Below are 15,243 nucleotides of genomic sequence, written 5' to 3'. Positions count from 1 at the left end.
CGTGTTTGGATTTTAGCTGTAAATCGAAAGCTGAAACCTTGCTTGCCTTTCTCCAACAAAGTGCGATGCTGTACCAGCTTTCCCGAGATCTGGCATTGGCCAACAAAGATTAGCCACCTGGTTTCACTCCTGTTTTCAGCACGTGCTGGGTGCACAGGACACCTGAAGGTCATCTATCCTCTCCCCCACACCGACCACCTCATTAGAGATTGGATGAAATGTCAGATTGAGCTGTGAGCACACCCGATTTCTCCTCCACCCACTGACCCACCAGCTTCATTTCCTAAGACAATGCAACGTTTCCAAAAGGGGTGCCCACACCTGCTTATTTTGGGGAGGGGTTAAAAAATTACTCTATTTCATAGTGAAATATTGCAATACAATAAAAAGCAATATTTTGTTAGTAACTCATTTATAATTTTCCCCATTGCAAAACTTTCGAATTTTGTCATCCAGGTACACCAATTATCTTCTAATTAAACTCCCTCCTTGATTTTCCTTCAAATATATAATATCAGTCTTTAGAGATGGGCAGCATACAAATCTAAATAATAATAATAATAATAATAATAATAATAATAATAATAATAATAAAAAAAACAATATTTCAAAACACCTAAACTGTAGTGCCTCCTACCTGTCCTTATAGATTTTTTGAAAAAAACTAAAAACCCCTATATAACCTAGCTAGTGTTCTAAAGTTAAAAAAAATAAGAACAAACAAATTTCAAACATTTTTTCATCTCCCTTTTATTAGTACATATTTACTAGCCTCAAATTTTTAAATTTATTCCAAACCCAATTAATATCCAGCCAATGATTATTTTATTTTATTATATTTATTATATTATTTTAATATCAATTATTAATACATATCTACATTTCTTACTTTATAGTTAATACCTCTAAATTTTCTATATTTTCAATCAATTAAGAATTATTAATTCCTATCAGCATTACAATCCTAAATTTAAGCCTTAATAAATTTATTATTATTATTATTTATTATTTATTAGATTTGTATGCCGCCCCTCTCCGCAGACTCGGGGCGCTCACTCGGGGCGGTTTTAATACCTCCTACAACATAATACTGTACTAAAAAAATCAGCAGCTGCTTTGACATATTGTCCCATCTCTGCTTTAAATTTTGGGGTTGTTCCCTTCAGAAGAGAAAATTGGGGGTCCCCCACAGTTGCTTTGATATACATATTGTTCCATCTCTAATTTGAAATGTTGGGATACGTTGCAATTTTCCATATCCAGGGTTTCTTCTTACACCAGGTTGCAAAAGTAGTACAGTATTTGTTATTTTTTTCTTTTTCAAATTAGGTTTATTGTATAATTGAAAATAAAGAGGGGAAGGAGAAAGGGGAAGGAAAGAGACGTCTAAGACCTGAGTGCTAATATTAATTTTCTTAATATTTTAATGTTTGACCTTGCTTTATTTTTTTAACTTAGCGGTTAAGGCCCCAAACTGGGAAAGAAACATAGATAGTCCTCAACTTATGACAACAATTGATCCCAACATTTCTGTTGCTAAGCAAGATATTTGTTAAGTGAGTTTTGTCCCATTTTACGACCTTTGTTTTTCCTGGTCATTAAGTGAATCACTGCAGTTGTTAAGTAAGTCAATGCAGTTGTTAAGCAAATCTGGCTTCCCCATTGACTTTCTTTATCAGAAGGCCATAAGTCAAGCACTACATGCAAAGGGGGAAAAAGCCCTATACTATACTATACTATACTATATGCACATACGAACTGAATAAACAATCTCTCACTGCCAACCCACTCTCAGTAAAAGACCTTGGAATACTAATATCGAATGACCTAAGTGCTAAAGCCCACTGCAACAATATCACCAAAAAAGCTTCTAGAGTTGTTAACCTGATCCTACACAGCTTCTGCTCTGGCAATCTCACACTACTCACAAGAGCCTACAAAACTTTTGCCAGACCCACCCTAGACTACTGCTCATCTGTCTGGAACCCATACCACATCTCAGACATCAACACCCTTGAAAATGTCCAAAGATATTTCACCAGAAGAGCCTTTCACTCCTCCACTCAAAACAGACTAACGAAAATAGACTAACAATCCTGGGCCTAGAAAGCCTAGAACTACGGCGCCTAAAACACAATTTGAGTATTGCCCACAAGATCATATGCTGCAACGTCCTACCGGTCAATGACTACTTCAGCTTCAACCGCAATAACACAAGAGCACGCAACAGATTCAAACTTAATACGAACCGCTCCAAACTTGACTGTAAAAAATATGATTTCAACAATCGAGTTATCGAAGCGTGGAACTCATTACCAGACTCAATTGTGTCAACCCCCAACCTTTCTCCCTTAGACTCTCCATGATTGACCTCTCCAGGTTCCTAAGAGGCCAGTAAGGGGCGTACATAAGTGCACTGGTGTGCCTTTCGTCCCCTGTCCAATTGTCTTTCCTTTCTCTCACTTATCATATATATATTCTTTCTTTCATATATCCTCTCCTCTCAGTTCACTTTACCCTTATATATATTACTACATGTCTATTTTTCTTCCTATGTATTTATGTATTGGACAAATGAATAAATAAAAAATATATAAATACTATACTAACTCTTCCTTTAACAAACCAACTAATCTTTCAACAAAAGCCAAAGACAGAACGTTGTTTTTTTCTCCCCCTATCTTGAGGCCAAAGTCCAGGAACGGTTTCTAGTAAAAACAAAACTCCGATGTGTTGTTGCAGACTCACAACAGATCTTTGACCGTGACGACAAAGACGTGAAGTTTTGTGCTTCAGTGGTTCAGGCATGTTATGCAAAAAACGTGGTGTCTGCTAACAGCTTTTCCAATAAAACCTGTGTTATTAAAAACCATCATTTTTTGGAAGGGTTCACACAACCGGGAGGCGTCTCCTAGCGCCTTTTCCCACCCACAATTTTCACAAAAAGGCGTCAGCTTCTGTGAGCTGCTACATCAGAGGCATAAAGTGTGTTTAAATAAGATTGTACCAACAGATGAGAATATTTGTTGCAACAATATTAACAACAAGGGTTAACGACGTTAAGGTTTTGTGGGATTCTTGGTGCTCTTTGAGGTTGGTTGTCTCTTTGGCAGACGTTTCAGGACCGATTTGGGGAACATCATCAGGGTTAGGAGGGAGTGGGATTTGTGGAGGACAGACAGGGGGGAGGAGGAAGAGGACTCTGGGATCCTTGGGGCGCTCTGAGCTTGGTGGTTTTATTTCAGATGTCTCACGACACAGCTAGGGAACATCATCAGCGCTAGAAGAGAGTGAGGTTTGCAGAGAGGAGTAGTAGTAGTAGGACTATCAGGTCCTTGCTGGTCTCTGAATTGGTGGTTTTATTACAGACGTTTTATGACCCAGTTAAAGAACATCATCAGTGCCAGAAGGGAGCGAGGTTTGCAGAAAGAGAAAGAATGAGGGAGAGAGAGAGAGAAGGAGGAGGAGGAGGAGGAAGAGGAAGAAGAGGAGTGTAGCATCCTTGGTGCTCTCTGAGGTTGGTCGTTTTCCTGCAAACATTTCATGACTCTACTGGGTAACATCCTCAGTATAAGGAGGGAGTATGGCTAACACGTTTAGCAGTGTTGATACTACTGAGCTGGGTCATGAAACGTCTAAAAGGAAGCAACTAAACTCTGAGAGCATCAAGTTTACCCCCCCCCTCCTCTCCACATAACTTTCCCTACAATTCTCCACCCAGGTTAAGGTTCATTCCTCCTCCCCACTCCAACAAGTTTATCACGTGGACCACTCCGGTTCTTTCAACGTCCACGACCTTTCCCTGTACTTCCGGCTGGTGCTGAAGGAAGGGTGACCTTGAATCTTCTGGAAATAATTTGTTGCGGCTAGTATCTTTCTCTCTCATGCAACCACCCCACCCCAATTCCCACAGTACTATTCTACTTGCAACAGGCCAAAGTCTCCAACTCAAAACGATGGCTCGGATGTTATTTGGAATCCCGACACCCTCCTCCTTCTAACACTGATGGTGTTACAAGGTTGGGTCATTAAAGGAGCATGCGAGAGAAGAACCCAACTCAGAAAGCGCCAAAAGTAGATGGTGCATGGGAAGCCCTTGCGCCCTGCAATGCCAGACAGATGTAAGACTTTCAATAAAATCTGTGAAGTTCAGCTAGGCGCCACTACCAACTCCTGGTTTTTCAAGGAAGAGACTGACACTGAGAAACGTTCAGAGGGGCCCGTTGAGATCATCCGGAAGATCTTAGAAACATAGAAACATAGAAGATTGACGGCAGAAAAAGACCTCCTGGTCTGTCTGTCTATCTTATTTTACTATGTGTAAATAGTATACACATAGTATTTTACTATGTGTATACCCACTAAAACCCTCATTGTGTATCGGACAAAATCAATCAATAAAAAATAAATAAATAAATCTATGTATCTATGTATCTATCTATGTATCTATCTATGTATCTATGTATCTATGTATCTGTCTGTCTGTCTGTCTGTCTGTCTGTCTGTCTGTCTGTCTGTCTGTCTGTCTGTCTGTCTGTTGTGGTTGGCTCTGGCCCAGCTCCTGCCCCAAGGAATGTGGAGTTGGATGCAGGGGAAACTTCAACATGTCATAGGTCTGTTTTATTGCCGACAGAAGCAGGTAGTGCAGTTTCCTCGGACGAAGAAGAAGGTGGGGGTGACTTGGAAGAGGGGGGCTTGGCACACAGCCCAGGAAGCCAATCTCCATTATCTTCGGTCGATTCGGATGCGGAAGTCTTGGACCCATGCAGGCGCACAGTTATGCGTAGAAGAGACCAATTGAGGACATATTACAGGAGATAAGAGAGGCCACCTGTGTTTGGGTGGGGCTCCAGTAATTAGTGCTGCTGATATAAATAGCAGTGTGTTGGTTTGGCCGTTGTGGAAGATTATCTGATCATTGTTCTTCAGGACCGTGCCTTGCTGTTTCCAGACTTTGTTTGTTGATTTCTCACACCTTTGAAACCAAAGCGGAGCAAAGTGTGTGTGTCTCACTTCGTTGGAAGAAGGAGGGCTCTGACGTTCCTTCACAGCTGCTAGCTAAGTACTTAAGGACTGATTAAGGGAATTGTACAGCCTACAAGGTTGTTTTGGGACGAGTGTTCTTTGCAATACAAAAAGGGTGCTTTGTTTCTTTTGAATTTTTGTGATAAAGAACATTGTTTTTGAACTTTCAAGTGTGTGTGTGTCTGAAATTTGCACCCTTGAATTTTCGGGAGACTCATACCATAGAGCCAGGCAAAACACTATCTATCTATCTATCTATCTATCTATCTATCTATCTATCTATCTATCTATCTATCTATCTATCTATCTATCTATTTTATTTGTCATACAAATATAGTACTATTGTATTGTAGCATGTTTAGCATAATATAAGTATAAAGTAGCCCTTATACTATTTCCTGTATTTTATCTTAGGATGGATCTATGTTTATCCCAGGCATTTTTGAATTCAGTTATTGTGGATATACCAACCACGTCTGCTGGAAATTTGTTCCAAGCATCTACTACTCTTTCAGTAAAATAATCTTTTTTCATGTTGCTTCTGATCTTTCCCCCCAGCTCACCTCAGATTGTGTCCCCTTGTTCTTGTGTTCGCTTTCCTATTAAAAACACTTCCCTCCTGAACCTTATTTAACCCTTTAACATATTTAAATGTTTCGATCATGTCCCCCCTTTTCCTTCTGTCCTCCAGACTCTACAGATCATGAAGTCTTTCCTGATACGTTTTATGCTCAAGACCTTCCACCATTCTTGTAGCCCGTCTTTGGACCCGTTCAATTTTATCCATATCTTTTTGTAGGTGAGGTCTCCAGAACTGGACACAGTATTATTCCAAATGGGGTCTCACCAGCGCTCTATACAAGAGGATCACAATCTCCCTCTTCCTGCTTGTGATACCTCTAGCTGTGCAGCCAAGCATTCTACTCGCTTTCCCTACCCCCTGACTGCACTGTTCCCCCATTTTGAGACTGTCAGAAATCATGACCCCTAAATCCTTCTCTTCTGAAGTCTTCCTTCCTTGTCCAGTCACCTGGACCAGGATCCCAAGCGGTTCTGAGCCTGGGAATGTTTATAACTCCTATTTTATTGCTTTTCTTTTTTTCTAGAAAGATTTGTCCTACCTCCAACAATGGTTAGAAGCTTTTGTGGCCAATTTTGAGAAGATCATCGCTGTCCATTCTCTGGAACCAAGAAGGTAACTCTTATATATATATATACAAGGCAAAGGTTGCAGGTTCAAGTCCCAGTGGGTATGGCTAACTGATGAGGCCAAAATAAGGCCGAAATAGATCTATCCTAGTCTCCCTTAATTTTCAAATTCAGCAAAAAAACATGTTACACACTCACACACACACACACTCATATATATATATATTGACACATTTGACACATACAGAATATAGTTGTCGGCTATAAATAAAAATTAACTGCCTTGTAATGGTCCTGGGTTGGACCTAGAGGCTAAAAGGAGCTGTGACGTTCCTTCAATATACCAGGGTGATCCGACATAAAAAACAAAACACACACACACACACACACACACACATATGTATATATAATTAAAACTTTACTGTACAGCCATAATTGGGACTGGAATTTGGTTGTTAAATGAGTCATGTCCAAATTTTCAGGTAGTCCTCAACTTCTGACCACAAATTTCAAATTTCTGCTGCTAAGCGAGACAGTTGTGCAGCGAGTGGGGTTTGATGATCTTTTATTGCCACCGTTCTTAAGTGAAACACAGCAGTCGTTAAGTTAGTCGCATGGTCCCCATTTGGCTTGGCTTGGCAGATGGTCACATGACCCTGGGGTGGGGTTGCAACCGTCATAAATGTGAATCACTTAACAGGCACGTGACCATAAAGATGCTGCAATGGTCATAACTGTGAAAAATGGTCATAACTCATTTTTCCCCAGTGCCATTATAATGGTCACTAAACAAGCGGTTGTAAAATTGAGGACTGCCTGCAATGACTGGAAATTAAACCGGACAGAGTCCATTGGGTGTGGGTTTGGCTATTGTTTTGGAGGGCAGTTAAAACCAAGGAACCATGCAGCTAGTCCTCATCGATGCACCATTTGAATGATTGCATGATATGGCCAGCGTGTGTAGGTTGACACTTTCTTAGGCAATCTTTTAAAAAAATACTTGGCTGTCGGGTTTTTTCAGATGCACAGGGTAGTCCTCGACTTACGACACAATTGAGGCCAAATGTCCATTGTGAAACAAAACGTTTATTTAGTGCCATTTTCCTCCTACATTGCCACCGTTGTTAAGTGAATCACTGCAGCTGTTAAGTTAGTAACATGGTTGTTAAGTGAGTCTGGCTCGTTGGAAGGTCGCAAAAGGGGATCACGTGACCCCGAGACAATGTGACCGTCATAAATACGAATTTACTTTTTTTCTGTGCCATTGTAACATTGAGATGATCACTAAACAAATTGTTGCAAGTCAAGGACAAGCTGTATACAAAAGGGCATTTATCTTCCAAACCCCAATTTCTGCATTCTTCTACATCTGCCAGCCTCATTTTCTCCCTAATTTTTCTTCATTCTTCTAAAATGGGGTGATATTTTCCCCTTTATTCGTAAAGAAACTGGGGCTCAAAAGCCCGAATAAATCTTGAATTATTTAGTCCTTTCTACAGCTGGATGCTGCACATAAACTCTCCCAAAAAGAAATTGTGTTAGTGACACAGGGAAGAAAATAACACACTCCAGGACAAAAGTGGCATTCACACACACACACACAAAAACACACACACTGTGAGTTATTTCACAAGATTTCTGCAAGGTGTGAATTGATGCCTTGCCTTTTACGAGACAGGAATCAATTTGCTGAATCAACTTTTTAGGTCAAGTTGGACCCTGTGTTTGTAGGGAGTCCTCGGTTTACGACCTACAGATGAGCCCAAAATTTTCGCTGTTAAACAAGACAGTTTTATTTGGCCCATTTGTTTTTTTACAATAGGGGTTTTTTTTTGGCCCATTTGCTAAGTGAATTGTGTGGTTGTACAAGCAAGTCAGCCGCATCACATACTCGTTTTACAACCGTGATAGTCAGATTCCCAAGTCGAGGGAATCTGGCCATAAGTCAAGGGCTTATTAGAAAAGGCATTTTTCCCCTTTGGGCTGCTTTTCCATCCTTTGCTAATTTGCGAATATAAATGGATCAGATCCTGTATTTATAGGCATCCTCGACTTATGACTATAATTGAGCTTTGCCAAATTTCCTTCACTAAATGAGACATTTGGGTTTATTAAAAAAAATCTTTATTGAAGAAAAGAAACACCACAATATGTATATGTGTCTACATGTACAAATCACAAAATTTGAGAAATTTGAGCACGAGGAATATAAAAACAAGTACAAATGTATAGTTTTTGCATTGAACCTCTATCATAATAAGTAGTTAATGTCTTAACTGAATAGAAAGGAGAGAACAGAACAGCACATTAATAACAGAAAAAAGAAAATAAGAGTTAAAGAAGGGAAGAGGAAAGAGAAGAAGAGAAGAGAAAGAAAAGAAGAAAAAGAGAAGGAAACTGTACATATATACAACAGAGACAAGTCAACCTCTTTGTTGACTATCATGTCTCATAGCCTTTATAGACTTGTTACATTTCTGTTAATTACTGGTATTTTTGTGGTCATTGGTTTATATAGGAAGAAGTTTGATCCCCTTGTTGATATCTACGAGTCACTTGTGTATGTTTTCAACATCGTAAATATAAATTTCTGCCCTACCCTTATATCTTTATTTCTGATGAGGTTGTAGAATGGAAGTTTAAATAGTAAGTTCTTTGTAGTTCAATCAAGTTTTCGGAGTCTTTTTTTGGTCTAGCCAAGGGAACCATTTCTCCCAGGCTTTGTAAAATTGTGATTCTTTTTTATCTTGCAATTCCAGGGTCATCTATGTCAGTTCAGCAGACTCCATTGTCTTGTTGATAAAATCTAAAGTGGTGGGGGTATAGTCACGTTTCCAGTTTTGGGCGAAGGCTATTCTTGCCACAGTTAGTATATTTATTAACAAGTACAGTGGCCCCTCTACTTAAGAACTTAATTCGTTCCGTGACCAGGTTCTTAGGTAGAAAAGTTTGTAACTAGAAGCAATTTTTCCCATAGGAATCAATGTAAAAGCAAATAATGTGTCCAAACCCATTAGGAAAGAAATAAAAGCTCAGAATTTGGGTGGGAGGAGGAGGAGGAAGAAGAGGAGGAGGGCAGTCGCTGCCGAAGGAAGAAGGTGAGCGGAGGGAAATCATAAAAATCCAAAACTTTAAGGCTTAAAAAAAGAAAAAAAAGAGGGACTCTGAGACGGCGAGGAGGAGCAGGCGCCTCCCATACACCCGGCGCAAGGCTGCCTCCCATATTTTAATTTTTTTAATTTATTTGATTTTTATGCCGCCTTTCTCCTTAGACTCAGGGCGGCTTACAACATGTTAGCAATAGCACTTTTTAACAGAGCCAGTCTTTGGCCCCCACAATCCGGGTCCTCATTTTACAACCTCGGAAGGATGGAAGGCTGAGTCAACCTTGAGCCGGTGGTGAGATTTGAACCACTGACCTACAAATCTACAGTCAGCTTCAGTGACCTGCAGTACAGCACTCTACCTGCTGCGCCACCCTGTCTTCTATAATACTGAGCCAGAGAGAGAAAACCCAGGGGGAATGGCAGGAAACTGGCCGGGCCTTTGTGCTGCTCTCAAATTTCCTGGGAAATTTTTCTGGGCTCGGTTTCTTAAGTAGAAAATGGTTCTTAAGAAGAGGCCAAAAAATCTTGAACTCCCAGTTCATATCTAGAAAAGTTCTTAAATAGAGGTGTCCTTAGGTAGAGCTACCACTGTATCTGTCTTCTTTGTCAATTTGGTGCCTGATTATACCTAAAAGGAAGAGTTCTGGGTTGAATGGGATAGGTTTTTGAATAATTTGTTAACGGAGTTTTCCTCCATTTTACGATCACTTGGATGGCCGTAAGCGTGAAAAAGTTGTTTTTTCCAGTGCCGTTGTAACTTGGAATGGTCACTAAAACAATCTGAAGTTAGTTGGGGGAAAGATCAAAAGCAACATGAGAAAATATTATTTTACTGAAAGAGTAGTAGATCTTTGGAACAAACTTCCAGCAAACGTGGTTGGTAAATCCACAGTAACTGAATTTAAACATGCCTGGGATAAAATACAGGAAATAGTATAAGGGCAGACTAGATGGAGCATGAGGTCTTTTTCTGCCGTCAGTCTTCTATGTTTCTATGTTTCTAAATGAACTGTTGTAAGTTGAGGACTATCTATATGTCTGGCTGCAAATCTACGATGCCTATTATCTCTTCGTTCTTTAGACCTGAAGACTCCGTATCTGAAATTCCACTTTTACCTCTGGACGTCCTGCAAGTGTTAACCCAACAACTGACCTCTTCAGTGTCCCAGATTTCACGCGACGAAGTAGCCGAAACTGGCTTGAAGCAAGCTCTCCTGCTCACCAAGTTCTTCATCATTATTTGCAGGTAAACTTTTTAAAGCAAACTGTGTTTTTTCTTCTTCTTTTTTCTTCAAAACTCTGAATAATTTCCACCTTTTTTGCAAAACGAAAATGGAGCCCATGTTTCTTTTAGCACCTGCAATTAAATGTGTGTAGGTTGAGTTTTGTTTTTGGTTTGTTTGGGGGTGGTAGTGGATGGAAGTTTTTACAAATCGGTCGAGAAAAACAAAATATTTATTACGTCATGTTAAAACTCTTAAATTTTTCTGCAATGTGGCTTGGGTTGGATAGGATCGAATAAAATATAGAATTTTTTTGTATGAAATATAATGTAAATTTGATATTGGGGGTCCTTCTCCACGTATTTTGATAAACCATGATTGGTTCATTCCGGGAATTTCTGGTTTTGCCATTTTTTCCACTTAGAGACGAGATGCATAGATAGTCCTCGACTTATTAACCTCAACGGAGCACAAAATTTCTGTTTTCTAAGCAAGATGGATTTTAAGCGAATTTGACTTCCATTTTAATACAATTTTTGCTATTTTTTTCATTTTTAAGTGAATTCCTGCAGGGGTTAAGTTAACCACCTAGCTGTTCAGTGAATCTGGGCTCCACGTGGATTTTGCTGGACAGAAGGTTTCAAAAGTGGATCACATGATCCCCGGACATAAATACGAACAGGGGCCAAGCATCCAAATTTTACTCCAAGTAGCCCTTTCACATTGCATGGATGAAAAGACTGATCTTTATAGAGCTTGTCGGGATTTGAACCCAGCTCTGAGATGGTACGAGATAGGCCTGATGCTTGGATTGCAAAGTGGCTCCTCAGAGTAACAGAATAAGAGTTGGAAGGGGCCTTGGATGTCCTGTAATCCAAGGGTCTCCGCCTTTGGGCCCTTGAAGACTTGTGGACTTCAACTCCCAGAATTCCTCAGCCTGGCATGAGTGATAGAGTTGGAAGAGTCTGCGGAGAGGGGCGGCATACAAATCTAAATAATAAATAATAATAATAAGAGGCAAGAAGGGTCATCCAAGACAGGGGTCATTAACCTTGGCCACTTTAAGACTTGTGGACTTCAACTCCCAGAATTCCTCAGCCGGCCATGAGTGATAGAGTTGGAAGAGGCCAGAAGGGTCATCTAAGACAGGAGTCTCCAATGTTGGCCACTTTAAGACTTGTGGACTTCAGTTCCCAGAATTCCTCTGCCAGCTATGAATTATAGAATTGGAAGAGGCCAGAAGTATCATCTAAGACATGGGTCTCCACCCTTGGCCACTTTAAGACTTGTGGACTTCAATTCCCAGAATTCCTCAGCCAGCCATGAATGATAGAGTTGGAAGAGGCCAGAAGGGTCTTCTAAGACAGGAGTCTCCACCCTTGGCCACTTTAAGACTTGTGGACTTCAATTCCCAGAATTCCTCAGCCAGCCATGAATGATAGAGTTGGAAGAGGCCAGAAGGGTTATCCAAGACAGGGGGTTTCCACCCTTGGCCACTTTAAGACTTGTGGACTTCAACTCCCAGAATTCCCTAGTCCTCACTTATGCTAGCTGGGGAATTCTGGAAATTGAAGCCTTAAAGTAGCCAAGGGTGGAAGCCCCTGCTCTAGTCCACCCCCTGCTCAAGCAGGAAACCCTCCTCTTCCTCCTCCCCCTCAAAACAGGAGATTTGCCTTTCTCAAGCAGGAGACCCATTCCTGACAACTGTTTGTCGGGTCTCTTCTTAAAATCTTCAGTCTCCGTCTCAAGTAGGATCCTGGCAGGCCTGGAGGCTGTTTGGGTCTGCAGGGATGCTGTGGGTGGTATAATTGTGATTGCGGTTGCTAAGTTACTCCACACTTTCTCTGTCTGGCAGAGAGGGGCCTGGCGTGAAACCTTTCCTCAAAGGGAATGGAAAGGGCAATTCTCTGGCTGTCACCAAAGCAGTGAAAATAGGAGGTTACAAAGACGTGTGAATATCTCCTGGTTGTTTTTTTTTCTTTTTTCTCTTCTTCTTTCCTCTTTCTTTCTCCCTTTGTTCCCTTCCTTCCTTCCTTTCCCTATCTTCCCCCCTTTCTTTCTATCTTTTTTCTTTTTCTTTCCTTCTTTCTTTTTCTTTCTTTCTTTTCTAATTCAATTTCTTTTTTTCACTCTTCTTTATACTTACCTTCCTTTTCTTTTTTTCTCCTTTCCTCCCTTCTTTCCTCCTTTTCTTTCAGTCTCCTTCCTTTTCTGTTTTAATTGCTATTATTTCTATTGCTATTTCTCCTAATTTCCTTCCTTCTTTCTTTCTTTCTTCTCTCTCTCTCTTTCTTTCTTTCTTTCTTCTTTCTCTCTCTCTCTCTTTCTTTCTTTCACTCTCCTTCCTTTTCTGTTTCAATTGCTGTTATTTCTATTGCTATTTCTCCTAATATCCTTCCTTCCTTCCTTCCTTCTTTCTTTCTTTCTTTCTTCTCTCTCTCTCTTTCTTTCTTTCTTCTTTCTCTCTCTCTCTCTTTCTTTCTTTCACTCTCCTTCCTTTTCTGTTTCAATTGCTGTTATTTCTATTGCTATTTCTCCTAATTTCCTTCCTTCTTTCTTTCTTTCTTTCTTTCTTCTTTCTCTCTCTCTCTCTCGTTCTTTCTTCTCTCTCTTTCTGTCTTTCTTTCTTTCACTCTCCTTCCTTTTCTGTTTCAATTGCTATTATTTCTATTGCTATTTCTCCTAATTTCCTTCTTTCTTTCTTTCTTTCTTTCTTTCTTTCTTTCTTTCTTCTTTCTCTCTCTCTCTTTCTTTCTTCTTTCTCTCTCTCTCTCTCTCTTTCTTTCTTTCTTTCTCTCTTCTTCCTTTTTTATTCCCTCCTCCTTCATCTTTCCTTTGTTTTCTATTTCAATGTAATCTTTGATTTAATGCTATTTTACTCTCCTCCTTCCCCCTTCTCTTTCTCTTTCTCTCTTTCCTTTTTTCTCTTTTCTCTGTACCTCTTGCTTTCTTTCTTTCCTTCCCCTTTCCTTTCTTTTCTTCCTGACCCCCGCCCTCCCAAAATTTCAATGAAATCTTATTCTTTCTCTGCTTCATACCAAAAACGGGGCTTTTAAATCCTCTCCAAATCTTTATGACTATCTGCTTTTGATTTGACTTTTTTCCGTATTTCCTCCTGGGAGGTGGAAATAAATGTATTGTCCAAGGAATGTTTCTGGGATGATCTTAGGTAGTAGAGTTGGCTTGCTTGGAGGCTGCAAGGTTCTCTCGGTTAGTGAGCTAATCCCTTGCCTTTAGAGAGAACTTGGCAACTTTAAGACTTGTGGACTTCAACTCCTAGAATTCCTCAGCCAGAAACCCTGGGAGTTGAAGTACACAAGTCTTAAAGTTGCCAAGCTTGGAGAGCCTTGCTGTAGATTCTCCTGATGATGGTCTAGCCTGGAGAGTTATCTTGAGATGTTGGCTTCCAAAGCCCCCAGAATAAAAATTTGCCTCAATTCCAGAATGTGGCATTCTCCAGGCCCCAAAAATTTATTCTGGAGAATCCTATAGGAGAAGCCAAGTCAAGAGAGAGATGGTCCTCAAGGAAGCCTTCTTAGGTGCCTTCAACCTTGGATCGAGCAGGATGCCCTTGTGCTATTTTGATTTCCATGGAAACCCATCCTCCATCCCTTCCGAGCATCTATATCCTTAAGCGCTTTAAAAGACCCTCCTCCCCTCGGTCCTTTCTTGGAGATATCTCAACGTACAAGAAGAATTGGATCTTCTTCCTGTCTGGACAGGGATCCTGGATCAAGGCCTTAATTCCTCAGTGTGTGTGCTGAAAAGCTTTTTAAATATTTTTTAATTAAAGTTGGAAAGGACCTTGTAGGTCATCTAGTCCAATCACCCGCTCAAGCACGAGTTCCTAGACCAGTGATGGTGAACGTTTTTTCCCTCGGGTGCCAAAAGAACGTGGGTGTGTCATAATCCAATGCCTGAGAAGGGCAAAAACAGCTTCCCCCGATCCCCCGACGGCCCTCTGGAGGCTGGAAACGGCCTGTTTCCCAAATTCTGGTGGGCCCAGTAGGCTCGTTTTTCACTCTCCCCAGGTTTCAAAGGCTTCCCTGGAGCTGGGGGAGGGAAAAAACCGCCCTACCCTCCTGGAAGATCTATGGAAGCCAAAACTGCCCTCCCAGAGCCTCTGTGTGAGACAAAAATCAGCTGGTCAACACACACACATGCATGTTGGAGCAGTGTAATCTCACACTACTTACCAGAGCTTACAAAACATTTGCCAGACCCATCCTAGAATATAGCTCATCTGTTTGGAACCCATACCACATTTCTGACACTAACACCATCAAAAATGTCCAAAGATACTTCACCAGAAGAGCCTTTCACTCCTCTACCCTAAACAGAACACCCTACGAAACTAGACTTACAATCCTGGGTCTTGAAAGCTTAGAAATACGACGCTTTAAACATGATCTAAGTATCGCCCACAAGATCATATGCTGCAGTGTCCTGCCTGTCAAAGACTACTTCAGCTTCAACCACAACAACAAAAGAGCACACAACAGATTTAAACTTAATATTAACCACTCCAAACTTGACTGTAAAAAATACGACTTTAGTAATCGGGTTGTTGAAGCATGGAATTCATTACCGGACTCTGTAGTATCAACCCCCAACCCCCAACACTTTACCCTTAGACTCTCCACTGTTGACCTCTCCCGATTCCTAAGAGGTCAGTAAGGGGCGTGCATAAGTGCACCAGCATGCCTTCCGTCCCCTGTCCTCATGTTTCTCTTTCACTA

At 40.7% G+C, this 15,243-nt stretch overlaps 1 protein-coding gene across 3 annotated transcripts in view; it reads left to right on the top strand.

The window, feature by feature from the left end:
* The window catches only part of NBEAL2 (neurobeachin like 2), a 188,703-nt gene that overhangs the window by 61,755 nt on the left and 111,705 nt on the right, over positions 1-15,243 (top strand). For all 3 annotated transcript variants that reach the window (XR_011556963.1, XM_070729608.1, XM_070729606.1), the window contains exons 2-3: positions 6,132-6,220; positions 10,363-10,527. Coding sequence is in view for 2 of the 3 variants with exons in the window: in XM_070729608.1 (XP_070585709.1) it covers positions 6,132-6,220; positions 10,363-10,527 (254 nt within the window). In the remaining variant the exon portion in view is untranslated. The remainder of the gene's footprint in view (positions 1-6,131; positions 6,221-10,362; positions 10,528-15,243) is intronic.

Source organism: Erythrolamprus reginae, chromosome Z, assembly GCF_031021105.1.
Source record: "Erythrolamprus reginae isolate rEryReg1 chromosome Z, rEryReg1.hap1, whole genome shotgun sequence".
In the NCBI taxonomy this organism is placed as follows: Eukaryota; Metazoa; Chordata; class Lepidosauria; order Squamata; family Dipsadidae; genus Erythrolamprus; species Erythrolamprus reginae.
This window is presented reverse-complemented; position numbering and strand designations above follow the sequence as displayed.